At 45.1% G+C, this 27,316-nt stretch overlaps 2 protein-coding genes across 3 annotated transcripts; one reads left to right on the forward strand and one right to left on the reverse strand.

Annotated features, from left to right (window-relative positions):
* UPF1 (UPF1 RNA helicase and ATPase) lies at positions 1–22,041 on the forward strand. Of its 2 annotated transcripts, none has more exons than XM_084302895.1 (24): positions 1–593; positions 6,190–6,332; positions 6,751–6,840; positions 7,402–7,569; positions 8,446–8,626; positions 9,175–9,336; positions 9,926–10,010; positions 10,185–10,283; positions 10,477–10,594; positions 11,261–11,420; positions 11,541–11,659; positions 11,957–12,121; positions 12,443–12,557; positions 12,742–12,885; positions 13,344–13,557; positions 13,773–13,890; positions 15,287–15,443; positions 16,438–16,580; positions 17,226–17,400; positions 18,117–18,198; positions 18,351–18,512; positions 18,771–18,988; positions 19,416–19,538; positions 19,654–22,041. In XM_084302895.1, the coding sequence occupies exons 1-23, from the start codon at positions 369–371 to the stop codon at positions 19,533–19,535; spliced, it is 3,363 nt and encodes a 1,120-aa protein (XP_084159021.1). In that variant the 5' UTR covers positions 1–368; the 3' UTR covers positions 19,536–19,538; positions 19,654–22,041. The 2 variants fall into 2 exon arrangements, with proteins under 2 accessions (XP_084159021.1, XP_084159022.1); XM_084302896.1 differs by having other exon boundaries at positions 10,486–10,594.
* On the reverse strand, positions 20,800–26,403 carry GDF1 (growth differentiation factor 1). The gene is made up of 2 exons (XM_084302898.1): positions 26,102–26,403; positions 20,800–25,106 (listed from the first exon to the last, which is right to left on the reverse strand). Exons 1-2 carry the CDS (start codon positions 26,382–26,384, stop codon positions 24,271–24,273), a joined length of 1,119 nt encoding a protein of 372 aa, XP_084159024.1. The 5' UTR covers positions 26,385–26,403; the 3' UTR covers positions 20,800–24,270.
* Positions 26,404–27,316: the final 913 nt, after the last annotated feature.

The following is a 27,316-nucleotide window of genomic DNA, read 5'->3' on the forward strand; positions in this document are numbered from 1 at the left end:
CTGCGCGTCACCGCTTCAGGGCCAGGCCTTGGCGCGCGGCGGCGGCGGCAGCGGCCGCTCGGCTCCGTTTTGGGCTCCCGCTCGGCTCCTCCCCGCGTCCCCCCCGCCTCAGGGCTCCCCTCAGGGTTCCCCCTTCTCCGTCTCCGTCCCCTCGTCGGGTTCGGTTCGCCCCCGGGCCTTCCGTTGGGCGGCGGGAGCGAGCGCGGCCTGGTGCGCGCGGCGGAGCCCGCCGCTGGCGTAGCGCCGGGGCCCGGGGCTGCGTGAGGTGAGGCCGGGCTGAGGTGAGGTGAGAGAGGAGGGAGAAGGGGGGGAAGGGGGAAGAAGCGCCGCTTCTCCTCTTCCTCCTCTTCCTCCTCGCCGCCGCCGCCATGAGCGTGGAGGCGTACGGCCCCAGCTCGCAGACCCTCACCTTTCTGGACACCGAGGAGGCCGAGCTGCTCGGCGCCGACACGCAAGGCTCCGAGTTCGAGTTTACCGACTTCACCCTCCCCAGTCAGACCCAGACACCGCCAGGGCCCGGTCAGGCAGGGCCGGGACAAGGCCAAGGCCCCCCCGGAGCGGCCCAAGGCCCGCCAGGCCCCATCGAGGCGCAGGTGAGTACCGAGGGGGGGGGACACACAACGAGGGGGGGGGGCGGCTCCGGTACCGGGGAGGAGATGGTTTGGGGGGGGGGGGTCCGGAAGGGGCGGGCGGGGCCGCCGAGGGGAAGCCCTGGGCGGCCCCCGGGGCTCGGAGCTCGGCCCCCGGCCGGGGAAGAAGAAGGGGAAGCGGCCCCTGGAGGCCGGGCCTGGCACCGAGCGCCGCTCTCCGGGGCGGAGGAGGGAGCTCCGGGCCTCCTGACAGCCGGGCGGCGCCCGCCGGTGCGGTGCCGAAGGCTCCTGGTTGGGGGGGGGGGGGGGAGGTTGGCGATTTCGGTTTCTTTTCCTCTTTAAAATCCCATCCGAGGCAGCGTTCTGTTGCGGGAAAGTTGGATGCTGCGAGGACTCAGCGCTGCTCCGTTTAAAAATCGCCTTTCTTCTCGACTCCAGCCACCGTGCGCTTTTAATTAATTAATTAATTATTTTTTTTTTTTCCTCCCTACGTTGCCACCTTTGCTGCGGTATAGTTGCTAGGCTGGTTTGTTTTGGGTTTGTATGGGAGTGACAGCTGATACGGCCTCGCACTCGTGCTCAGAGGTCCGGTTCCTCGTCGCTTAAAAGTGTTTTTTTTCACGTAGTCTGATGGTGGCTGTGTTTATGGTTTAACAATTTAGAAACGAAAGAAAAAAGGCAGCTAGGGCCATACACGCACAAGCCAAGAAGTGTTGTAAATAAAAATACTGCTCCTTGCTGTCCTACAACTTGACTCTATGAAGAAAAAAAGAGTTCAAAAAATAAAGTCAAACTGATCTGCCTTTAAAGATTATAGAATACATTGTGAAGTTTACATCGTACACCTATCTAAATATAGTCCTGGTAAATTATCCATGTTCCAGGGCGTGAGTTTAGAAGAGTTGAAGTGCTGTAGGTAAAAGTTGTTAATCCTGAACCAAAAATACTCAGAGTGGATTTATTTTTTTTTCCCTTTTCCTTGCAAAAACTGATGTACTGGGGTCTGTAAATGACACAGAAATGAGCAAACGTGAAGCAGGTCAGCATGCCCAGGCAGTGAAAACCTACAGGTGTGCAGGGCAAGGCTGAAGGTGGAATTATCCTTGCCTAGCCTTATCCCAGGACACGCTGAATGACTTTGTTAACACTTGCAAATGCTCAGCGTTCAGCCTGGACGCAGCTACGGTGGTGTGAGCTGCTCCAGGTTAGTGTTTATAAAGTGGAGTTAGAGATGAGACCCCGGGGGCTGTTTGTTTTATTTTGTGTTTTACTTCTAGTACTAGAATCTGGGTTTGGCAAAGCAAGCCTTTTTCCCCCCTTTTGAGCGTTGAAATATCAAAATTATTAAATAGGAAAATGTGTTTGTATGTAGTCAGTGTTTGTGTATGGTTAATTGATTTAAAAATATGGCTTAAATAAATCTTTGTGTTTTTAAAGCCTTAATGGCTGTGATCATTCCAGAACTCTCAGTAGAGTATATCTGGCCAGAAGAGGAAGAAAAACTACTCCAAAATAAGCTTTGCAAGCTAAAAGACTAGACCAGTGGATTAATTTGTCTTTTTTTGTCTAAACATGTTTGAAAAGCCTTTGAAGTAAAAGAAGAAAAAAAAATCTGGAGAGCACATTCAGGTGCTAGTATGTCTGTAACTATCTGTCCTGGCAGGCAGGAAGAAAGTGTTTTTTTGTGCTTTTAGGTTTCTGTGTGAACTCTTGGGGTTGTCTTGTTGGTCCTTTTCCCCTCTGGACACCTGGGGGGACGCCTGTTTCAGCAGACCCCTCGGAAGCGTGCTGAGCGTGGTGTGCTCCCGCACCAAAGTTCAGCAAACCCCAGCTCCCTTGCTCTGTTCAGACTTGTGCCTTTCAATGGTCTCACCAGCGATAAGATCAGAAACGGAGCACGTTGGAAGATCTGGGGGGGGGCTGGCTTTGCTGCCTTGAACAATAATGTGAGCTTATTACGTTTTTTTGGCAGGGCACCTACAAAATATGTTACTTGTAAGGCCCTGAAATTTCAACTAAGCACACATTGTTGCTTCGTTTAAATTTGTCACTGCGATCACAAAAAAAATAATCTTGTATAAATATTTTTATCTCATGTTGATAAACACTAGAGGTGTAACATTTTACTCTTTCACTTTGGCACCTTTTTAGTGTCCTCATACTTAGAAAGATCAGTTGGGCAAGACAAAGCACAGAACTTCAGAAAATTTGGTCGTTTTAGCCGTGCTACAGGAGCTTTCTATCCCAGTGTCCATTTGGTAGCTTTAGAGGATGTTACTGCAGGCAGTGAGAGGTTAGCACAGTGACTGTTGTTTTCTCCTCAGAAAACTAAACTTCCCTTTTTAACGAATAATTAAAACAAACCACACGCTGCCTTGTCTACTCATTTCAAGATAAATTCTGATTTCTGCCTTATTTCTTTGCTCTCCCAGCAAGGACTCAGGTAAGGTGCTAGGAAGCTGCCACGTGCTCACGCGTTGTTGATGGGTGCAGCACCTGGCGTTCATGTGTGCGGAGCTGAGCCAGTGGCTGACGGAGGCGGGGGCAGGATTTAGTTGTCAGTTCCACCAAAGCCTTTTTATCTCAGTGGAACAACTTCCTCCTTGTTGCTCGGGTCCCCACCAGGACACGCAGCGTATCCTTCGCCATCCCGAGGGTGAATGGTGTCAGTAATGCTCACTTCCTTATTTTGAAAGAGATCAAATAAGTATAATAGGTGGTAATAAGGCGCAGTAAATATTCTCTAGCTTTAATGTAGCTACAAACAACCACCAGTTGGCTATCTATGCAAATCCCAAAGTGTGTTTTTTTTTTTTTTAAGGAAGAGAAAAAACTGCCTTGAACTGGGACAGCGTGCCTGGGTGTCCTGCGGTTACTGCGCAGCGCTGGAGTGCGTTGTCACGACCGATTGGGCTCTTGTAACAGGAGTCCAGAACGCCTGCATAACTCTCATTGTTCTCGCTACAGCCTGACTTACCCTGCTTTAAAGTAGGGTTGTGCTGCGTGGCTCCAGCTGTGTTCACCTGTTGGCCCTGGGCTGCTGTATGGTAGCCACAGGCACCGCGAGGAGCAGCAGCGATGCTCCTGAAACGCTGCTGCCACTGCTCCAGGGGCTCAGGGACGTGGGCAGTAGAAGTTGCTGCATAAATTGTGCCACCTGAGTTTCTGTTCTGCAGCTCGGTTCCCTGGACCTTCACTGTTGCCTCCTGACCGGTGTGTTAGAGGCCAAAAGGAGCCTTTCAGAGGCTGAAAGGGAGCCAAGGAGGGCCGAGCAACTTGGCGGTCGTTTGAGAGCGCTGAAGTTTGCAGCTCGCTGGATGTAGCTGTTAAACGTGCTGTGCCAGAAGTTTCAGTCAACGCGTTTAAAATAGAGAAGCCCCCCCCGCCCTTATAAAACAGCCGACGGTGCCAGATTTTTAATAATATGCACATAGGCTAACGTGGCAGCGGGTTTTAGAACAATAGTTGAGTCACTTCCTCGTCCTGTGCCTGCCAAGGCCTCATCCTGGGCTGCTGGATGCTCCAGAGGGTACGAGCAGTCACCTGTGTGGAAGGACAGGTGGCATGTAGGTGCTGTAGTTGCTCGTGTTTCTGCCTTTGGAAAGAAAGCTGTACAATTATGTTGTCTGCTCAGTGATCCAAGTTTTAAAAGAGCTTCTGAAAAACTGATTGTTTGTCAACTAATGTGTGTAACACTGTGTTAGGGCTCTTAAGAGACTGGCAGAAGGTGCACCTGGGAGTGCCTGGTGTTTGTGCTTCCAATTAATTCAGGTGAACTTGTGGCTTTGGATTTCCACCTGTGCCTTGACCAGTTAATAAGCTATGGTCATATTTTGTATAGTGGCACGATTTAAACTGGATATTTATCTTGAAACAGCTGTGAAGGTGTTCAGGCTCATCATACTAATGAGCTGTTGTATGCTACTGCAGTTTTTTTTATTCCTTACTCCCCCTGCTTCTTTTGCACGTGCTACTGAGTGTACATCCTGGCTGATTCGTTAGATTTCCCCAAGCCAATTCTTGGAGGTAATATCAATAAAACATTGTACTGTTTAGGCAGCGTAAACACACCTTGCTTCTTTTTATGATAACAACATAAAGATTGTGGTGCTGAGTCCAGTCCCTTACTGCTGAGGGTGAATGTGAAGCACTGCACACTTAATTTTAAAATTAACTCTAGCAATTGTTTGTTAAATTTTAATTCAGAGTACTGAAACTAGTTTGTGTGGAACCTGGATGAGACTTCCAGCGAAGCAGGCTTGTTCTGGCTTGCTAGCTTAAATGCTAAGGCAACTACTTAAAAAATATTTTAATAAAGATTAGAGCGCTTCTCATTTGGACAGCTTTCTTATCTCCTATCAGATATTCATAACAGTGCTCTGACAACTTGCACCAGAACTCGAAGTGCTAAAGATTTACTAAAATACTGTATTGATAAAGAAGTGCCATGAGTGACACCAGTTGACACTATACGAAATAAGTTTTTTAAATATTTGTCAAAAACAGCTGGATTTTTATGTATCCGACAGTTTTGGTCTGGTGGGGAAACTCCCTCAGCATTCATTCAAAATGTTTAGTTAATATTGTGCTGATTGTTGTAGTTGCTGGGGTCACTTCTCCATCTTTTTTCCACTCAAAGTTAACATGGATTAAAAGGTGCGTTCATCTCTGCTCAGGTTTTAATGAGATCTTGCTCTACAAGTCAAGAATCAAGTGACTGAGTCAACAAAGCTTTGGGGGGGTGAGGGCTTTGGCCATCTTGGGGGTTCCTGACAGCAGCATGTTAAGTTCCCTGTGGCTGTTGGTCTGCTGAGACAGCAGAGGAATTAAATGAGAACACCTGCAAGTCCCAAGGGGCCACGGCTACTTTAGTCATGCTAAAATCTGTTTTGTGATGTTCACACTTTTTGATTGCTCCTTCCTGGTGGTAACAGCACTGTACTCGGTATTGCCAGAAAGGAGTTATATTTAACATGGTGTGTAAAATGTGCTGACACAGCACCAAATGCTGCAGAACTTGGTGGTTCTGGCAGTTAGTCCATCAGCAGTGGAAAGAGCACACCTGTTCTGGTGTGCTTTATTAGCACACGATCTCTCAAGTGTGGTTTTAGGAAAACTTGGGCTGCGTTCATAGTTTTAATGGAATTTTGTGGGTTTCTTGGTTAACTTATGTAGAGAGACATTTTTTAAAGGACGTTTTTTGGTGGCTGAAATAAGTTCCAAGTAATACAATAGTGATTTTCATACCTGAAGTGTTGTTATGCAGGTATGTTTGATTCCGTATGTAATGTATGAAATTCTGCATTGTGTAGGACTGTAGGAAAAATGTAATCTGAAGAAAAACTCTTTCCTTGAATTACTAACTTTTCCTACCCATCAGTTGTCATTTAAATAAACCTGTAAAGTAGGAGCTAACGAAGGAAGTATTGATTATATAAACTCGTATGTATTTCTAGCTCGTACTAGCTTTTTTCTTTCCTTCGGAATTTCTCCTAAATTAGAAACAAGTCTTTTCTTAGAGGAGTAGGAATTGCCATTCTTGGCTTTGTTCTGGAGTATGTTTTGATTATGTAACTTAAACACTGACCTTGTCTTTCAGGTTAATGGACCCGATGGCATTCTGCAGAATGGAGCAGTAGATGATAACGTAGCTAAAACCAGCCAGCTTCTGGCAGAGCTGAACTTTGAAGAAGATGAAGAAGATACCTATTACACAAAGGATCTTCCTGTGCATGCTTGCAGGTAAGAGCTGATCTTTGCCCCAGACTTATTATTTCCAGAGGGCAGGAGCACGTGGAGTGAAAGGTGTGTGCTTAGAGGATTTGGGGACATTGAGAGCAATTCCCTTGGAGACAGATAGGTACTGGTAGGAAAATAGTGCCCTCTGGTGAGCTCGTGTGCTCTGACAGCTGCCACTTCCAGTAGGTCTTTGACCTCTCTCAGGGAATACAAAGCAAAGCAGTCTAGGAATGATAATGATGGGAAGAGTTAAAATACTTGTAGCTCAGAACAGAAATTTAACTCATGTTTGGTACTTATACCAACTCATGTGTTTCCTGACTTTCATTTCTCCTTACTTTGCATGCTACTAGATAGATTAAATCTTGTATTTTCTTATAAGCAATTTCCCAATCACTTCCTCTCCTCGTTTTAATTCCAGTTACTGTGGTATCCATGACCCTGCCTGTGTGGTTTACTGCAACACCAGCAAGAAGTGGTTCTGCAATGGGCGTGGAAATACATCTGGCAGGTAAGTGACTGAATGATGGAAGTGATATTGACGATCTTGCTTTAAAGTGTTTGTTTTGAAGTGGCATAATGGGTGTGACTTTTGTTTTCGTGATAATTGAAGTCTGTGACTTGAATGTGAATCTCCAACCTCCTCTAGCTTTTCTTCTGAGCATACAGCTAGATCTCAGCAAAACTTGAATTACTGCTGTGGCATGAGCTTGTTGCTTCTTCCCCCCCATCCTGTGTTCTTGCAAAGCAGTATAATTGATGTTTTTGACCTGTGGAGCTTCAGGAAGCTGCTTCCAATCATTAATAACATTAAAAAAAAAAAACCAAAACTTTGCACATTATCTATTCTTTCACGTTCACTTTAAAGTATTCATGCATTGAGAAACCAGTGAAGTTGTTAATGTTCATCTTTGCCAGGATCAAAAGAGCAAGGTCTTACTAATGTATGCCAAAACATGAATAGATTTTGTTTATCTTTTTATAATGATGGAGGTGCTACGTTATGTAGAGTTAGGGCTAAATCTGGCTTTCCTATTAACTGCATATAAATGTATGTCTTCTCTGGTTGCAGCCACATTGTTAATCATCTTGTGAGAGCGAAGTGCAAAGAGGTGACTCTCCATAAAGACGGACCTCTAGGAGAGACTGTCTTGGAATGTTATAACTGCGGGTGTCGTAATGTGTTTCTCCTTGGCTTTATTCCAGCTAAGGCAGACTCTGTGGTTGTTTTGCTGTGCAGGTGAGAGAATGCCTTTATTGGCGTGTTTACATCAAGTCTATTGCATAATGTTATTTCTAAATGGCAATGCTTGCCTTTCACTTTCTACCTAAATATGTTTTATACTCTATTTTGCCACCATTTTTTCTTTACTGCATTATTTATTTGTATACATTTCATTAATTCTAGACACTCATCTAAAGAAACTTCTTTTTTTTTTTTTTGTGCTGGGCAAATATATTCATTCTATAGAAAAGTTCTTCCGTTATGGGCTGTCTCACTTGCAAGAATTCAGGTGTTTTTCCCCTGTGTTAAGTTGCTGTTTTCAGCTCTGGAGAAGTAACAGATCAGGAAATGACTCTGGAGCCCTAGTGGAGTAATGATGGAATTGCAGAACAAATTTTTCTGTCAGTTCATAGAATAATTTGAAGATTGGAAGCTGTTCTTTGACAGGACGTATCAGAAAGCATGGTCTTCTCTGTATGGATTTTTATTAAATGCTGTCACTTGCCATGCATTTGACAGTAGGAGGTGTATTCTTACAGGTTCTCCCATTTGTTTAAATAACAGATGGAAGTAATCCCAGGTGTTTTCTGATAAGTATGTGCATAATATTAATTAATATGACACATTTGGAAAGTCCATTATTTTAGATGCTGAAATTTTTCAGTTCTAGAAATGCATAAGAAATTCTACTTACGTTACCTTGTGTCCCTAATGTTGAAATAGCAAATACAGGAACTAATGAAATAGATCAGCAGGCTAATGTTGGTTTTCTCGTAACTGAGACACCAGAGTTGCTGTAGGAACAAGACAAACATGTTCTTATCCTTCATGTGGTAGATTTTCTTACACTTGTCTAACTTAATAATTTTTTTCAATGTTTTGGTTGTGCAGGCAGCCATGTGCGAGTCAGAGCAGTTTAAAGGATATTAATTGGGACAGTTCACAGTGGCAGCCTCTTATCCAAGATCGCTGTTTCCTTTCGTGGCTGGTGAAGATTCCATCTGAGCAGGAACAGTTGAGAGCACGTCAGATTACAGCTCAGCAGATTAACAAACTGGAAGAACTTTGGAAGGTACGTGCTGTTTTTCAAATACCAATTTTGTTTCACCAAGTCCTAGTTTTGTGCCTTACAAAGTAGGGATAAGACTGTTCCAGCAACTGTGTGAGGCAGGGAATGTACACAAGGTTCAAACCTTTCAGTTTTCACAAGCAGCACAACTGGAAATTGATCAGAGGATTTAGGAGATTAATGGAGGAAAGTTTCATCCCAAGGTTCTCTTGTTATGTCAAGTTCAACTGTCAGGCAACGTGGAAAAGCGACTTTCATTTCACTATATCAAGTCTTTCACTTGTTTCAGCTTTAATGACTAGCTAAGACTAGTTAGTTGACAACTGGTAGACAGTTACTGGTTTTTTTTTTTCCAAAGCTTTTTCTGTACATCTGTTAATGCAGATCAAACTTGACTGGATGCAGGTGAGCATGGCATAATGTCTTGGTAGTTTTAACAGGTTGTTATGCCTTTATAACTTTCTGTAGCAGTAAAATGCAGGACTATAGCTCTTTGTGAGTGAGATTTGTTTCAAAGTTTTAAGCACAAACATTTGTATGTTCAATTCTAGGAAAATCCATCTGCAACTCTTGAGGACTTAGAAAAGCCTGGTGTTGATGAAGAGCCACAGCATGTCCTACTCAGATATGAAGATGCTTATCAATACCAGAATATATTTGGTCCTCTAGTCAAGCTTGAGGCTGACTATGACAAGAAGCTCAAAGAGTCGCAGGTAATGTGCTTGAAATACACCTGTTTGAGGGCAAATTCTGACTAGATCTCTGGTATCAAATATCTAGTCACTATTAATAGAAAAAAGACTTGAGTGAAATAAGTGTCTTTGTCAGGGAAGGGAAAGGAGAAAACTCAGAGGTTTTAAAGATGTTTGAAACACTTAAACTTCATCTCTTCTGCATTCAAAGTTTGTCTTCTGCAGAATCATATTTTTCTATCTTAGAACTGATATTTGGCACCTTCTGTTATGTTATCATAACATGCAGTTACCTTTCTGTCAGTCAGTTTCCAGTCAAACCTGTTTTATACTGGGGACATGTAAGCACTTCATGAGGGGCTTTTATTTTAAAAGAGAGTAACACAAGTGGTGATTGACTTATTATTAACTACATAAGTCTTTTATCAAACAATTAACTTCTCCAGAAGGTGTTATCTGAGTCTGTAAGAATAAATATGTATACTTCTGTGGCATTAGAACATCATATTTTGTATTTCTCTATTATTTTTAAGTATTGGGACAGTGAGGATTGCAGTAGCTGGTGAACAACTCTTTAAAACATAGTAACTCACCTTTTCTTTACTGTTAGACCCAAGATAACATCACAGTCAGATGGGACCTGGGCTTGAACAAGAAAAGAATTGCTTATTTCACTTTGCCAAAGACTGATTCAGGTAATGACATCTTGACTGTGTGTTTTGCGTGTTTTTATGCTGGGTAAATAACATCAGTGTTTAAAGAGCTGTGATATGTGGCCTGGCATTTAAGATACTCCTGTAGGGTTTCTGTGTTGGAGGTGGTTGTTCGTTGGTGAATATTCTGAGAATGTTTTTTTCTTTCCTTTGTAGATATGCGTCTAATGCAAGGAGATGAGATCTGCTTGAGGTATAAAGGAGACCTGGCCCCTTTGTGGAAAGGAATTGGTCATGTTATCAAAGTTCCTGATAGTATCCTTTACTTAACGTGCCTTTAGGGAGGCTTAATGGAAGGCTCAAGTCTCTCCAAGAAACCACTAAATTACATAAAGTAATTTTGAAACTATTGCAATTTCGGTAGTGGGCATCTGATTTAAAAAAAAATAAAAATCAAAATCGGGAAAAATAAAGTTCAAATTTTTGCTATAGATTACTACTTAACGAGGTTCTACAGATTATGGTGATGAGATAGCCATTGAGCTGAGGAGCAGCGTTGGAGCCCCTGTGGAAGTTACTCATAACTTCCAAGTGGATTTTGTATGGAAGTCTACTTCATTTGACAGGTATTGAGAAAGCACTTAAACTTGGCAGATAATGGAAACAGTAGGTGTATATTGTCAGTGTTTCTCATTTTGAACTTAAGGTTTGTTGCAAATACATCAAGAAAACTTTCAAACTAAGTGGGAAGAATTATCCTCACATTTAGTAACATTTGGAGTTTAAGAAGAAAAGCTGTTTTGCAGTTCAGCTTGTTAAACACTGTCGTGAAGTGCTCTCTGTTTTAATTGCTCTCCTAAACTTTGGATCATTCTAAGTAGCTGAAATCTCAAGGCAATTGAATCAGCTGTGGCATCAGGAGACTTGAGACATGTCTGTACTGCATTTTATAAGATAGGAGTTTATTTTCCTGAAAGAGATGTACTAAGTACATCTTCTCTTCAGATTTTGCACCGAAGATCTCTGCTGCAAACTCTGTCAAAGGCTGGTTTCCCTGCAGATCTTTCTGGTTATATTTTGTACTACACATGTTAGGAGAAAAAAAAATCTGTGTTCTTGAAATCTAATTTTTGCCTCTTAATTCTGTTAGTAAATTTTTTGCATTGTCTTCTTTTTCCAGGGTGTGTATTTTAATTTCAGCCTGATGGCAGATTAACCTTTGTGTTGGACACTTGTAGATCGTTATGTATGAGGTCATACTGACTTTTTTTTCTGTCCTTCCCTCATTTCAGAATGCAGAGTGCTTTGAAAACATTTGCTGTGGATGAGACTTCAGTGTCAGGGTACATCTATCACAAACTGTTAGGCCATGAGGTAGAAGATGTAATTATTAAATGTCAGTTGCCAAAGCGCTTTACAGCACAAGGACTTCCTGATCTCAACCATTCTCAGGTAACATCATTTCCATTTTTTACTACATGCAAAGAATATGACAAAGGATTTATGAATAAAAGTTGAATGATTTTATAGCTTCCTGTGCATGGAATGCTAAATAGTCTTAAAATTCTATAGGTTTATGCTGTGAAGACTGTCCTGCAGCGTCCTCTGAGCCTTATTCAGGGTCCCCCTGGAACCGGAAAAACAGTGACATCAGCTACAATCGTCTATCATCTGGCTAGACAGGGCAATGGGTAAGAACTTCTCTCTAAATCTTTATGTATGAGGTTACATCTTTAATGATCTGAAGAATCAGATTGCATTTAAACATTAAGATCATTTTAAGATCACTGAACTGAAATGATTTTGTAGAACGGTATTGTTCTACAATAGAACAATTGTTCTATTGCTTATTTCAGAAGGTAATTCTTCAGTAGCTTATTTTTAGGGGACATGTATAGTAACAGTTCTGATTTGTGTTGTAAGTCTACCAGGCAAAAGTTTATAGCTCACAAACTTCTTTTTTTTTTTTTTTTGCTTATTTTTTCAAGGCCTGTGTTAGTCTGTGCTCCGAGTAATATAGCTGTAGATCAGTTGACTGAGAAGATTCATCAAACTGGACTGAAGGTGGTTCGTCTGTGTGCTAAAAGTCGTGAGGCAATTGACTCTCCTGTGTCCTTCTTGGCATTGCATAACCAGATCAGAAACATGGATAGGTAAGGAATTGCTGGGGATAGAGGAGAAGAAACACAAAAAAAGGCAAAAACAAAAACAAAAAAATCACAAGTTTAAGTGTTGTGAGGGACACAGTTGTTTAACTGTAACAGTGACTGTGCTTTTCTGATGTGATAACCTTTGGTTCTGTACATGTGTCATTTTTAATTTGAAAATAATTGTTTGGTTTCTGTGGCAATATATAAAGGACTTCATTGTGAGCTGTTGTAGTACTGCAAGTGGTACGTCAAAACCTAAAATGTTGCACTGTAATCCTAAGTTGTTTTTAATTAGCCCATAAAGCAAAATTCCTGTTTTTGCAGCATGCCAGAGCTTCAGAAACTGCAGCAGCTTAAAGATGAAACTGGAGAACTGTCATCCGCTGATGAGAAGCGCTACCGTGCACTAAAACGAACAGCAGAACGTGAATTACTTATGGTAAAGTTCCATCAGATCCAGTAGTTCATACTTCTGCATTTTCCCACTGCAATTTTAGCTGCAATTTATTGGTGAAGACTAGAGTACAATGTAACTTGGGAGATTCCTGTTAAGTACTATTCCATGGGGAAGTATTATCTGTTGATATCCTACTTGATTAATTTAAGTTGTGTTTTTGTCTCAGAATGCAGATGTGATCTGTTGCACGTGTGTGGGAGCTGGTGATCCAAGGCTTGCAAAGATGCAGTTCCGCTCCATTCTGATTGATGAAAGCACCCAGGCTACTGAGCCAGAGTGCATGGTGCCAGTTGTCCTGGGAGCGAAACAGGTAGGAGCCCCTGGATTTCATTAAAGAAAATCGGTTTTATAAATAGGTGAAGACTACACTTACAGCTTAGGCGTGTAGGCTTACGAAATCCTTTCCTCTCAGGGAAGACTCTTGAATACTGTTGTCTGTAAGTGACTTTATGTTGTGCTAGTTATATTAGTTACATCTATTTCTGTGGCAAAATCTTTGTCTAGAACATATTGGTCTTGTTGAAACAATCTGGAGGCTGAACAAGATCTTATTCTAAAATGATTAGTAGTATGGCTGAATAGCTAGCTGACACTAAAGGTTTATAAGCCTTAAGTTAAATATTAATTTTATTACAAGTCAAACTGATTAATTCCAAATATATTTTAGAGACGGCTGTTTCTGTCACTTCTAGCTATTCGGCAGGTTTCAGAGAATATGAACTTAGATATCTACATTTTTGCCACTGATGACATTTTTCTTTTCCACAGCTTATCCTTGTAGGTGACCACTGCCAGCTTGGTCCTGTTGTGATGTGTAAAAAAGCTGCGAAGGCTGGCCTGTCTCAGTCTCTCTTTGAGAGGCTCGTGGTGCTGGGGATTCGCCCGATTCGCCTGCAAGTGCAGTACCGCATGCATCCTGCACTTAGTGCTTTTCCATCCAATATCTTCTACGAGGGTTCACTCCAGAATGGTGTTACTGCAGGTGAGTGAGAGTGGCACTTCTGCAGAGATTGTTTTCCATTCAAGTCATTAAGGATCAAAGGAAAGATTCTTTCATCTAGATGAGTTTTTAAACGCATTCCCTTAAAAAGGGAATTGCCACTGAACTTAAATTTTTGAGTCTTGAAGATGCTTTGATGTAAGAGTGTTTTTTCTAGTACAATAGTGCTAACTTTTTACTTCTTTGGTACTTTTCAGCTGACCGTGTGAAAAAAGGATTTGATTTTCAGTGGCCGCAGCCAGATAAGCCGATGTTTTTCTATGTTACGCAAGGACAGGAAGAAATTGCCAGCTCGGGCACCTCTTACTTAAACAGGTAAAAGTCAACACCGACTTACTTAAAAATACTTTGTCCTGGAGTATTTCAAGTGTAAGGGAGATTGTAAATGAGTTACAATTAAGGAAGTCAAAGGGAAGTAGAATATACAGTTCCAAACCAAACATATAAGCATTTCTCTATCTTACGGACTTTGTTGCAGAGACTTTGTAATATTTTACATTAACCAGAACTTCTGGTACCTTGCCACATAAATAAAGGCAAAACGCCTAAATAAAGGCTTATGTTTTAGGTGAATTTACTTGTTTCCATGGAAGTGGCACCTGTATTTTAAACTAGCCAGCCCATAGATCTCAAACACATCCCAGCACACAATACAGTACTCCAGTGCTATTGATTGTTGTATTCTGCACTCCTTCTCCTCCTAAATTAATAAAATGCTGCTTCCTGTTAACAGTTATGATTAAAATTGCTTGTGTGTTTTTTAATAACTGCTGTCATCAAAGATAGTGCAGGTTGGCTGAGTAGCCTGCCTTTTAGAGTTGATTTGCCCTAGGCTCCCTTTATAGTAAATGAATAGAGAAAGGCGGCTCCAGTGGGAGCAGTTCAGATCTTAAGTGGGTTTGGATTGTTCTCCAGAGGTATATGTTTTCCCTCACTGATAGTACGAGGAGCATGGGGCAATTGATGCCTAATGCAAGCGGGATGAATTTTGGCCAGGAAGTAAACTGACTGCATTTGCAACAGAAAATGTTGGTCCAGTCCCCTTTCAGTGCCTGAATTCCAGTAACTCCAGAAGCTGATGCCTAACTTGTAGATTTTGGAAGGGAATAAGGTAGCACAAGAGAAGGTTGGAGAGATGGGAATTTAATTTTTTTAACCTTTTTTCTGTATGTTCCAACTATTTTCAAACAGTGAGTTTAAAACACTTTGTTTCTTTGGGTTATATGCATTTGTTCGTGCGCCTGGAAGGAAAACCAGACCAACTTGCAAAAAATATCTGCTGTGATATTTTTAATCTCAGTCAGTTTCACGAACAGCATGTGCAAGACTACTGAACGCAGCAAGCCAGATTGTGCACAAACAAATGGCACAATAGTTGGCTGACAGGGACATTGGCATTAAAAACATTCTATATTTAAAACTTTAAGATAAAGGAACCGAAGGATCTGTTTGTACGGCAGGCTGGAACATTTTAATGATCTCAAAGTACACATGTACATTTAACTCTGCTGAAAAATTATGTTTCAGAGTGGTAGCCTATCTGAGTTGTGCTGTTCTAGGAAGCCTAGTTGTGTAGTTCTGAGATATAAGTAGCCTTTCTAACAAAAGGCTAGCATAGCATACATGTTCAAGATTTCTAAACCCATTAATTAAAAGTAGTTAGACCGAGTGCCTTAATTTTCCTTAGATAAATTCATCCTTTTTTTCGTAGGACTGAAGCTGCCAATGTAGAGAAGATAACTACAAAGCTATTGAAAGCTGGTGCCAAACCAGATCAGATTGGAATTATTACTCCTTATGAAGGTCAACGATCCTATCTGGTGCAGTACATGCAGTTCAGTGGTTCCTTACATACAAAACTCTACCAGGTATGGAGTCGTTGCACAAACAAGGGAACCTTTGGATGCAGAAAAGTCAGATATTATGAAATCCTCATTTTTAGCCTGATTTCTTAGGCATCAATCTATTCTTTAGTAATTTCTGAGCATTTTAGTTGATCTTAGTTAAATTAGACCAAGGGAAAGTAGTTTAGCAGGCAGCAAATGCTGGTAAGTATCAGAGGAGCAGTTTGCCAGATAAAGGAGGAAGCCCTGTTAAGTTCTGTTGAAAGGAAAGCTTCAACGAGTCCATCCCTTGAGGACTCGTTGAGGCACAGAAGGGAAAGGTCATTGCTGCTTGAGCTGTGGAAAAGCTTTAGTCAATTTGTGTCTTAGATAAAAGCATCTCAAACCAAGAGACATGCAGGAAACCAAGCTCCATAAATTCTGGTGGTCATACTATTTATTTGCTTAGGAATATGTCCTCCCATCAGTGCGCCTCATCTACCAAACACTAAAACTTGTTGCTACAAACAAGACAGTTGTATGTTTAATATAGTCTGTTTTGCAATATTGAGAATTTGGGCAGTGTTTTCACTGAAGGAAAACTCGGTGGAAATACTTCTGTTCCTGCCAGGAATGATCTGTCCCTCTTATTCAGGTTTCTTAATAGCTGGGAACAGCAGTGCTAATCTGGAGCTGTATTACTACGAGGTTTTGGAACAGGCAGATTCTGGCAACATACCTAGAAAAGGGATGCTTTCTGTAGTGCAAATGCCAGCTGGGGGGAAATATGAGAACTGTAAACCTATAAAACATACAAACATAAAAAGTAATTTGCCCTAAACTTAAGACTGTCTGTTCTCTTTTAGGGAAACTATTTAGTGACCAGTGGAATTACCAAATCATCAGCATGAGGAAAATAGCATTTTTCCCCAAACGATGGGAACTGTTAGTGTGCGGCCAACACATTTTGTAATACCTGTTGGTAGTACAACTGTTAGGCACTGTGCTTCTGTGATTTACGTGTTTTTCTCTGTTTCAGGAAGTAGAAATTGCGAGTGTGGATGCCTTCCAAGGAAGAGAGAAGGACTTTATTATCCTTTCTTGTGTGAGGGCCAACGAACACCAAGGAATAGGATTTCTGAATGACCCCAGGCGTCTTAATGTGGCTCTAACAAGAGCAAGGTAAAGTAACATTATAAAATCTGCAAAATTGGTCCAGACAGGCTAACAAAAGATCTGAGTTTTGTGGGTGGCAGGCCCGTTCCCCACCCCAACTGCTTTAAGGAAGCTGTGGATGATTCTCCCATTCTTTTAGAGCACTCTCAATTTAACAGGTTCCCATTTGGTATTGGTAGTCTGTAGAAACGAGCATGTTCTTCTCCTTTGTCTGCAGGACAGAAGTCTTCCCTTCAACTACTTCTTTATCCTTCTCAGCAACCACTTTTACTATTTTGCTTTACTTAAAATGAATTCGAGTGCTGAGAATAGTTTGGGTAAAGTCAATGCTGCCTTGGTTGGCTTCCTTGGTGTCTGCAGAGTTCCAGAGCAGTGTTACGTGGTTGGTTGAGCACTTTGACATGTTTGGCAAGCCTGCAAAAGGAAGCCTGTGATTATTGAGAAATTGGCTGCAGCAATCTCCTTTCAAGTGTTTTGTCATACTACAGAAGTCGTCTTCTGTAAACAAAATGATTACATCAGGGTCTCCTACGCTACCATCGTGGGCTTCTATAAGATGCCTTGATTTACTGCTGTTCTAACATGGTTATGGCATGGCTAATCTTAGGTTATGACTAATCTTAGTTTCTGTGCTTGTCTGCTGTTCTGTAGATATGGAGTAATTATTGTTGGGAACCCAAAAGCGCTCTCCAAACAACCACTTTGGAATCACCTGCTGAATTATTACAAGGAGCAGAAAGTTCTAGTGGAGGGACCACTGAATAACCTCCGGGAAAGCCTTATGCAGTTCAGCAAGCCCCGAAAACTCGTCAATACTATCAACCCAGTAAGTTTACCTCTCCTGTCCCTCAGATATCTGCAGCATGAAGCAATTGGGGATTGATTGATGAATTTTGGATGGAATGAACAGTCATCTGCATACCCTCACACTCCCAAATCTTTCCATTTTTGTTGTTAGTGGACTGTGGCCAAGTAAGGTGCAGTTGAAGTTGAACAGTTGTAGAAAAGGCCTTTTTGGTGTTTTTGTCTTTATTCTCTGCAAAATTCCATGTAGGGGTAACTTCTTAGGTGCATGAAACATCAAATAAGCCTTGTGTTTAGTAATAGCAAGCTCATCAGGCAGGCGTTCTTGAAAGTTTTTAGGTACAGTGCTGCGAAGCTGAGAATTATCTTAGTTATTTAATATGAGATAAGCAGTTGTTTTGGGGAAGGGGGAAAAGAAGCTTGTCAGCCATCACAAAGACAGTGGTAGAAATAGATCAAGGGAAAACTTTTATCAGAACCTCAAAATAGACTTGAAAATTCATTGAATATTTCAGTTTTAAATAGGCTGTCTGTAAAGTCATTTTTTTCTAGTTGTCACCATGTGGTTGAAATAAAAGTTGGATGTTTTCCATGTATTAGGAATAGCTTTCCTCAGATAACATATACTCGATAAACACTGTGGAGTTTCTACTGAATTCTTACTCAAAATAACTTGTACAAGTTGCAGTGTGAAGTTGTCTGTGCAAAAGCTTTGTCTAACTGCTGTCATGCTTTCAGGGTGCCCGTTTCATGACTACTGCCATGTATGATGCACGTGAAGCTATTATTCCAGGATCTGTCTATGACCGAAGCAGTCAAGGTAAAGAAGCTGTTAAAATTAACACCCTTGCAGATTTTATAAATTAGTTCTTGATGTAAAGTATCTTACTTCAAATGTGGAAGTGTTGGAAGAGCCACTACCAACCCATTCAGGATGCTTGAAATCATTGTGGCTTTTCCTCCCCTCCCCAGGGCGCCCATCCAACATGTACTTCCAAACCCACGACCAGATCGGGATGATTAGTGCCGGCCCCAGCCACGTCACTGCTATGAACATTCCTATCCCTTTCAACCTCGTGATGCCACCAATGCCACCACCGGGATACTTTGGCCAGGCTAACGGACCAGCTGCAGGTACGGGGGCAAGGATGAAATGGTGCAGAAGCCACGTTTTAGGTGTGAAGTGGGAGAATGTTTTCTGTCTCTCCTGTGAGAGTAGGTGATGTGATTTATTACTAAATCTCAGTTGTATTGATTTCTTCTCACTTGCTACATTGAGTACGTATGAAGTGTTGCCTCTTGTGAGTCATCAAGACTTTATAGAACAGTTAATTCTCACACACTTGTGTCTGTGAAACTTCTCACTCTTGGTTGGAATAAATGCTTTTCCAGGACGTGGGGCGCCAAAAGGAAAGACTGGTCGTGGTGGGCGCCAGAAAAATCGTTTTGGGATTCCTGGAACTAGTCAGTCAAACCTTCCAAATAGTCAAGCGAGCCAAGATGTGGTGTCCCAGCCTTTCTCCCAGGGTCCACTGACTCAGGGGTATATCTCCATGAGTCAGCCATCACAGATGAGTCAGCCTGGGCTCTCCCAACCAGAATTATCACAGGTAAGCAGAATTTGATGCACCGTCTGCCCTTTCTCCTGGGTTTTATGTCAGTGGTGTGTGCGTATGTCCTTGTTTCCTAGAATTGAGGTAAGTGGGAGCTAAAACATTTTCAGTGAGTCAGTCATTGAAACCATTTCATACCCCTCCACTCAGTGGACTTCCTAAATACATTTGGGCAGAGGAATGAAGTGCTGCATGTATCAACTTCAGCTTGAGCCTTAACTTTGAACTGCTAGCTTGTTCAACAGCTCGCTACTGCAAAGCTCTTTGTAGTAATTCTGCAGCAAAATGGGGTCAACTTTAAAAGCAAACCGAACACCAAAAATCTCAGACTTCCTTTAATGTTGGCTGCCAGATATCCTGCTGTGTAAGGGAGCACTTGGGCTTGATGATGAGTTAGAGGCTTAACAAACACTCTCATTTTCAGGACAGTTACCTTGGTGATGAGTTTAAATCTCAGATTGACGTGGCGCTGTCACAGGACTCTACTTACCAGGGTGAACGCGCATATCAACATGGCGGAGTGACGGGACTGTCACAGTATTAGAGTGTAAGGCACTCGAGGTTCACTCCTCTGCTTCTTACTCCCTGATTTATGCTGATGAAAGCAGTGTTTGTCTTACGGCATCTGTCATGCAACTGTCGTTTTGCTTTCTTGCTTTCAGGTTGAGGAAGAAGAGCTAAGCTTGTGTGGAGCTTAGTTCATCAGCATTTTATTCTGGGTAATAAAAAAAATAAAATAAAATGGATACCTGTTTTCCACTGCTAAAACTGAAGCACCACTGTGTGAGAGCAACAGGAGAAAGAAACCAACCAACGGAGAGGAGAGAGAGAGAAAGGAGCGCGCGCGAGAGAGCCCACTGCTAGCTCACTGAGACAAGGAGACTGACCGGAGAGGAGAGAGAGCACCGAAGGACTGGCTGGCGCCTCACTGGGAAGGCAACTCACCCTGAAATGAGTGGTCAGCTGAGTCCCTGCTCCCCCAGTCAACCAAGCTCGAGAGAAGGGCCTTAAGCAGGTTTCACTTCATTCCATACTTCTCTTTGCGAGCAGGGCATTACTTTTCAGAGCAGACGGGGAGAGGAAAACCCTCATCTCAGAGTTGTTCTCATTTTAAAGGGGTACTATATTTTAGCAGTAACTGTTTACATTTTAGAAGCAGAGTATCTGAGAGAGTTCCTGACTAAGTGACAGCAAGCCAAGCAGAAATCCAGCGGAACATAGCTGATGCTCAACTCTGAGATGGAGGTTTTGTTGTCCAACACTGGCTCTGAAATCCTAGTGTCATCGTGTCGCCCACATTCTGAACGGGTCTTTCGTGACAAGGTGGTTTTAAAGAGATGCTTTCAAAGGAGCACTGAATTTTTAGAAGTTTGTCTCTGAATATCTTAGTGGTGGACCTGGGAGATCCTTGTTCTGAGAAGCTTACAAAAAGTTTAAAACTAAATTAGAGCACCAACCTTGAGAACTTTCAGTGTGATTTAAAGTTGCAGCAATCAGCCTCTTCTTCCTACATTGGATAGCAGTTAGAGTGGAAGGAGCCTGCGCGCTCGAGCAGGAGGAGGGTTTCAAAGTGTTTTCTGTATGCTTTAATTGGCTACTGTCTGGACTCTACTCTGTGAAAAACAAGCCTTTCTGTAAGATGAACTTTGCGCTTGAAAGGGGATGGGTTCCTGTGCCCTTCGGCCCTGGAGGAAAAGATGCTAACAGGCCTGCTTTACTCGCTCCCTCAGATGTGGGGAAGAAGTAGTGGAAACTGGGGATTATATTGGTTCTGAAGTAAAGACTACAAAGTTACCGAAGCAGGTTGGAAAAATGGACAAAGCAGGCAGTTGTTGGAAGGTGGCCTCTGATGGATGGGTATAATTAGAGATAATGGGTTAGGCTTTTGTGTGGCTTCTTCGGTGATTAATGCAGATATAGCTGAAAGATTCAGGTGTTGAAAAACAAACCCGGAGCCTATTTTTCAGGTAGCGCACGCGGCTGTGCCATCAGTGCTGGCTTGAGAAATAGCTGGAAGTCAAAACTGAAAACAGCACATAAGAGAAGCCATCCAATTTCTAAGTTGTACCCATGTCTTAAATAAGTCATATGGGAACACTGGGAGCATTTTATTTGTGTCTAAACCTTTTTAGAAACAGCGCAGAGAATTGAAATTCCTACAGACCCATTTTTATTGGATCCCTAAATTAGACTAACCTCTACCTCCTAATTGGCAAAGATCAGTAGAGTGTGATTCACTAACCTAGATGTTTTTAAAGTTTGAATTAAGTTAGCTTTATACTCAAAGGGCTCCAAGTGTTTCTAGTCTTTTTTTGGGGGAACTCAAAATACCTCTCATATGAATGTACTTAAATGATGTAAAACCCACTTTTTGTAACTGGGGGGGAAAGCCCTTTCATTACTGTCCTTTCTGTAGAGTGTTGACCCGCTTTCATAACCTGTATTTGCTGTAGTTTTTCAAGAGTGTCTCTCCCCCAGTACAGACCTGGTGTAGCATACCCACAAACCGTGAGTAGTGTGCACATAAAATGGAACAGGTGTTCAAAATTTTTGTTCGGTCCTGCAGCGAACGTAGTTCGGGAACTGCAAAATAAACTAAACTTTCCAGAAACGAAAACCATTCTTTTCTCATAAAAAGCCTCCAGCGTTTAGACTTCTAAAATGTGAAAGAATGGAGACACAGGCCACCTTCCTTCCTTGTAAGATGGACTGTTTTATTTATTAACATTGCCGAAGGGCTTTTTAATTTTTTTTCCTTCTGTAGGCTGCGTAGTTGCATAGACTTTTCAGATAGGTTTAAGCTGTAACCCTCTGTGCAATGCAATCCATTGAGTAATGTAACCCCCTCCTCTCCCCTCACCCCATTTATTTCACTGATGAGAATGCCTGCCTCTGCTTTGTGCTGTTTTTTTCCTTTGTAGCAGTTATTCTGAGTTTTATAAATCCAGACATCAGTGCTAGCACGGTGTTACTCTTTTTTGATTTTGTCTCAGTTTGTTTTAAACCTGTTTGTCATCAATAAAATATTAATAAACAGCTCTTGCATTCAAGGTGGCCCCTAACTTTCAATGATGAAACCATGCAACACTCATTAAAACTTAGTCTGATTGTATAAACTTCAAGTTTATTACTTTTTTTTAAACACAGACTAGTACAAAAGTGTGGTGTGGGCACAGCGTACATGGGTAAGCAAATGAACTGTGACAACTCTAAGTTTCCTACCTCCCTTCCCTCCTCTGGCTCAAATGCAAACATTACAACCCTGTACAGGAGGGGAACTGCAGCAGTGACAAAGCGCTGGTTCAGGAGGTGACAAGTCCAGCCTGAAAGTCTCCTACCTTGTGCTTCCCCTTCTCGTGGCACTTACAAGTGACTTACATCAATGCTCAGCCTGGCTCTGGCTGCTGAGCTCTTCTGTTCCTTAGCACAAATACAAAAAACTTTGTTTTTCGTGAATCCTGCCCATCTCACAGTGGGAAGAAATGGTTCCTGCTTGCTTTAGTAGAGCAAGTGAAGTCCCACTTTAACCCCTTAAACCATTTAAGTGCCTGACCCTGCCATCCATGAAGCTCTGGTTCAGGGGCTGGGCTGACCCTGGTGCTTGCTGCTCGGCTGTGGGGAAGTTGAGAAATGTGCTTGGACAAGAAAGTGTTAGCATGCTACAGTACTAATATATCAACCTACTCCAGTCTTGGTCTTCGGCTACGTGTTTCAGGTGTGTTCAAAAACACTGTCACAGGGTGGGAGGATGTTTCCTCTGCTAACTAAACAGTGGTTAAACCTTCAGTGCTTCCCAGGAGGGAGAAGGCCCAGCTTAGCCTGGTAATACTTCATCGGACCTTGAAGACAATACAACGGAGGTACCAGAAAGAATAAGTAAAAAAAAAAAAAAAATCCATGCTACACTGTCAGGCTCATATTAAAAAAAATTAAAATTAAAAAAAAACTTCAAGTCTAACTCAGATTCCTTGTGTGTCCCCACTCCACCCCCCCAAAAAAAAAATAAAATGCAAAGCGAAGCTGCAGGTGTGCCAGGCAAGCCCCTGGGGAAGCGTTGGTGCTGCCTCAGCACACGCTGCCTGTGTAACCCCGCAGGGCACAGCCCCAAAGCTCTGCCCCGGGCGTTACAATGCAGCTGCTCTGACTTTACAGCCCACGTAGGGAAAGGGGGAAGCAAAGCAGCAACTCCTCAGTGGTCACCGTTGCTCGGAGGGGACGGTGCAAAGCTGGGTCTCACCCGATACGGGGCTGCTGGCTTTGTTAACGGCATTACACAGCCTCAGGAGCACACCCACACTACTGCAACGGACTGGGGACCACAGCCAGCAGCTGCAGGCTGGGCCTGACGTCCTTAAAAAGCCAAACAAAAGAATCACCAAAATGAAAACTAAACAAAAGGAACCCCAAAACTGCATAAGCACATCAACGTGGTGCCTGAATTATGAGGGCTGTAACACTGCTGCGGTGTGCAAAGCTGCTGCCGGGTGCCACCAGGCTCTGGCTGCTTTTCAGGCTGGTTCTGCAGCCACCAGCGGGGATCCTGCTCTCAGCGCCTTGCCCAGGAGCTGAAGGAACCGCTGCGACACCCCGCAAGGGACCGGGATGCCACCACCTCCCCCTGCTCCCCTTCACCTCGCAGTGCGGCTGCCCCTGCTTCACACAGCCCTCAGCCAAAACACTTCACAGCACCCTGCAGGCGCTCAGCACCACTGCCCCCCTCACCCCCAAACCTGACAATCCTGCAGCCTAACCCAGCCGCGGGGCAGCAGGGACGCGCCAGCATCACGTCATCAACTAGCTCATTTCTATTTTACACCGCAAAAAGCTGCAGCATTTAGCCCAAAAGCTGAAAAAGCACAAGCCCGGCTGCTGCTGAGCCGTGCGGGTGCCTCCCTGGCTGCTCTGCCAGGCACAAGAAGGGGCCGGGATTCACAACCTGGTGCCACCATCGCCCGCAAAGAATGGACAACCGGACACCCAGGGCCTTGGTCATCATCCCATAACCATCTGCTGGCTCTGGCTGCGTGGCGTGCAGGGCCAAGCACAAGCTGTCACTAAAGCACAACCCCAAAACGATCCCTCTGTGCCCGACCTCCCCCCCTGGCTGCACCTGAAGGAGGCAGGGCAGAGGGGAGGGAGCTCTGACACTCCCCATCCCAAGGGAAACTCCCTAAACACCAGCACAGCGGGGATTTAACGCACGTGGGTTTATTCCATCAACCATTCAACGTTTCACCCGGGACCCCCACCCACGGCGCGCACCCACGCAGCCGCTCCCGCTACCGGCAGCCGCACTCATCCACCACCATGTCCTCGTAGTGCCTCAGCACCACGTTGTCGTCGTTGTCGTAATAGAGGATGGAGATCGGGGACAGCCTGACGGGGACGCAGCAGGGCTGGGGAGTCCCCTCGGGGTCCAGCGAGTGCACCATGGTCTGCAGGATGGCGTGGTTGGTGCTGTTGAGCTCGGCCGTCAGGGGGAAGGGGCACTCACCCAGGCAGTAGTTGGCCATGTAGCCCTGCGGGGCGATGATCCAGTTCTCCCAGCCGACGTCGCTGAAGCTGATGTAAAGCCGCCTGGGCTTGCAGAGGTTGCTCGGCGTGACGGGGATGTTGTAAGCGCTTCTCCTCCTCCTGGAGGCCCGGCACTGCTGCTGGCTGAGGCTCACCACCAGGAGGGAGGTATCCAGGAAGGAGTCGATGCTGGCGCAGAGGCTCTGCGGCCCCCCGCTCGCCCCGGCTGCTTCCCCGCCTCCGCCGCTCGCCGAGATCTCCAGGATCAGGCCCAGATTCCTGCTGTGAGTTCTCCAGTCCCTCGCCACCCCGCTCAGGTTGAAGAGCAGAGACTTGTGCAGCCGGGCGAAGGACTGCTCCACCAGCAGCGTGCGGCCGGGCTCGGGGGACGGCGTCCCCCGCAGAGGCAGCCGGGGGGCTTGGTAGAGCCTCAGCTCAAAAACCTGCCCCTGGCTGGACGCGTGGTAGGAGTTGTGGCTGAATTTGATCTCCAGCTGAGCCATTGTCAAGCGCTCGCCCTCCTCCAGCACGGAGAGATTAAAGTACAGACGCTTCTGCAGGCACAGCAACGGCTGGGGCTGCCCGCTGTGAATGAAGTGGCCTGACAAAGAAGGAGAAATAAGAGGTGGCGGTGGCTGAGCTCCGTTACGCTGGGCAGGATCAGCCTCCCGCAGCTCCGATCTCAGCTCCTGGCGGCATGGAAGGAGGAAGATGGGTCTGAGCAGAGGCAGGCAGCCAAACGCCCGCAGCTGCTGGATCAGGATGGCAGAACAGCAGCACTGGGGGCTCTCGGCCCCACGGCACAGCCTGGCCCTGAGCCTGTAGCACCAAGGTGGTACAGCCACACCAGCACGGCTCTGTCCCTCCCTGCTGCCTCCACACCCTCACAGGCAGGGCACCAACACTCCTCTAGAAGCTACTTGACACCTCGGGGCATCATTTTTCCTCAGCTGAACATATCTCGCCCCCAGGACAGGGGGGTTCTTGTGGGTGCTGGGTGTTTGGGATGCAGGGGGAAGGAGGGCAGATAGCAGCAAAGTGATGGGAGTGGGAAAGCTGCCTGCTGCAGCCAACCCTAGATCTCCACTGGAAACCTGGACTCGCAAGAGCTCGGTGGCGTCTCGAGGCCTGGAGGACCCCGATCGCTTCCCATGTAACTGGGAATGGCTCAGAGAAGCCACGGGCTGAAGCGGCCAGACGTGCCGCATGGGCAGCCGGAGGCATGAGGACAAGGAGGAAAAGGGGAGAAAGGACACAGCCAAATGGCTGAGCATCCATCCCGCCTCCACCCGGGGTGCAGGTGTGACCCCAGTTCTCATCGCTGCACCCAGGGCCCCACCACGGGCCAAGCCGACCACCTAGGATCAAACCCACACCTCCGACTGCGTTGGGTGACTCACAGGACAGAACCTTACACAGCCTCACCCCCTCAGTTCCAGACTATAACCGGTTACCTACACCATCCTCAGGGACCAGAGCTCCCACAGCAGGGATTTCCCTCAGGGAAACCCACTGCCCGTCCTCCCCCAGCCGTTCCCAGCCCAGAGCACAGAGAGGTTTCCGAAAGGCAGGTCCCAAACAAGAGCATTTCTGTACCTTGGTCAGCGAGGACACGGATGATGTTCCCCGGGACATTAAATTCCTCCACCCTACAGCCATCCGCCAGCTCTGTGTTTGCAGGAGGCATCTTTCTCTTCTGGAAGATCCGCCAGAGCACAGACGGCACAGGAACGGGGATTTTGGGGCTGGGCTTGGTGCTCAGACCCAAGGATTTTAACAGCAAGCTTTCCTGCAAACTGAAATCCATCCCCAGGCTGACGCTAAGGAGAGCCCAGGCCAGGCCAGCTCTGAAGCTGGCAGGCGAGGGGAGAGGCCCCATCACGGTTCTCCTCCCGCAGACAAAGAGCTGTGCTGGGGACCCGCTTGCAGGGCACTGAAGGCAGGGGCCAGGGGGGGTGTTGATTGCCTGATTGGAGCCTTTGATCTCGTTAGTGCTCAATTAGCACAGAGGGATTCCCAGGATTGGGCAGAGGGTGGGAGCGAGCCCTCCAGGCTCCCCGGGGCCTGTTAACCCTTTGAGGCTGCGGGGTGGGAGGGCGGCTGCCCTCCTCCCTCTGCTCCCAGCCCCTTCCACGTCTCCCCCACCACCGAGGCCCAACGACAAAGCCCCTGGTGATGGGAAAGGGCTCCACAAAGCTGCCAGCACGTTGAGCACCGCTCCAGGGCCCTGGAGAAGGGCAGAACTGGTGGCCAACCCACCCGGGTCCAGGGGGAGACACAGGTCCAGGGGGAGACACGGGGTCTCCTCTCACTGCCTCCTCCAAATCAGCGTTTCAATCGCAGCGTCTGACGCTTCCCTCTAAAGCCTGACAACTTCCAGCACCCCACGTCTTCAAGCTCTCCCCTCCTGCCTCACACACCTACACGCCCACGAGAACACAGCGCTCAGCGCCCGCTCCCCACGCAGGGGACCCTCCGGACCAAACTCACACACAAAACGCTGCCCGATGAGTTACCCGGTTAAACCCTGAAGCCTGGGCAAGCCGACGCTAAGAAATTCGATTTCCTTCATTCCCTCCTTCCTGCCAACCAGCCACAGAACCAGAGCACCGAGACGCAGCCCTCCGAAACGCTGCTGGGTAATTACAAGCGAGGTGATGGATCCTGCCTGGCACGGTTTCCATCCAGCCAAAGTCACATTTTGCTTTCTGTTTACTGAGGAACTTTCCCTGAGGCGCACACAATGGGCCTGGAGTTGAATCATCATTGCGAGACCAAATAGAAAAAAACAAACAAACAAAAAATACAAAT

Source organism: Netta rufina, assembly GCF_964035555.1.
Source record: "Netta rufina genome assembly, chromosome: 28".
In the NCBI taxonomy this organism is placed as follows: domain Eukaryota; kingdom Metazoa; phylum Chordata; class Aves; order Anseriformes; family Anatidae; genus Netta; species Netta rufina.

Coding starts and splice junctions, on each gene's coding strand:
- UPF1 (XM_084302895.1), top strand. CDS start 369: ATGAGCGTGGAGGCGTACGGCCCCAGCTCGCAGACCCTCACCTTTCTG. Junction 594..6,189: donor CAGGCCCCATCGAGGCGCAG/GTGAGTACCGAG, acceptor CTTGTCTTTCAG/GTTAATGGACCCGATGGCAT. Junction 16,581..17,225: donor GTGGCTCTAACAAGAGCAAG/GTAAAGTAACAT, acceptor GCTGTTCTGTAG/ATATGGAGTAATTATTGTTG.
- GDF1 (XM_084302898.1), bottom strand. CDS start 26,384: ATGGGGCCTCTCCCCTCGCCTGCCAGCTTCAGAGCTGGCCTGGCCTGG. Junction 25,107..26,101: donor CCGTGTCCTCGCTGACCAAG/GTACAGAAATGC, acceptor CTTCTTTGTCAG/GCCACTTCATTCACAGCGGG.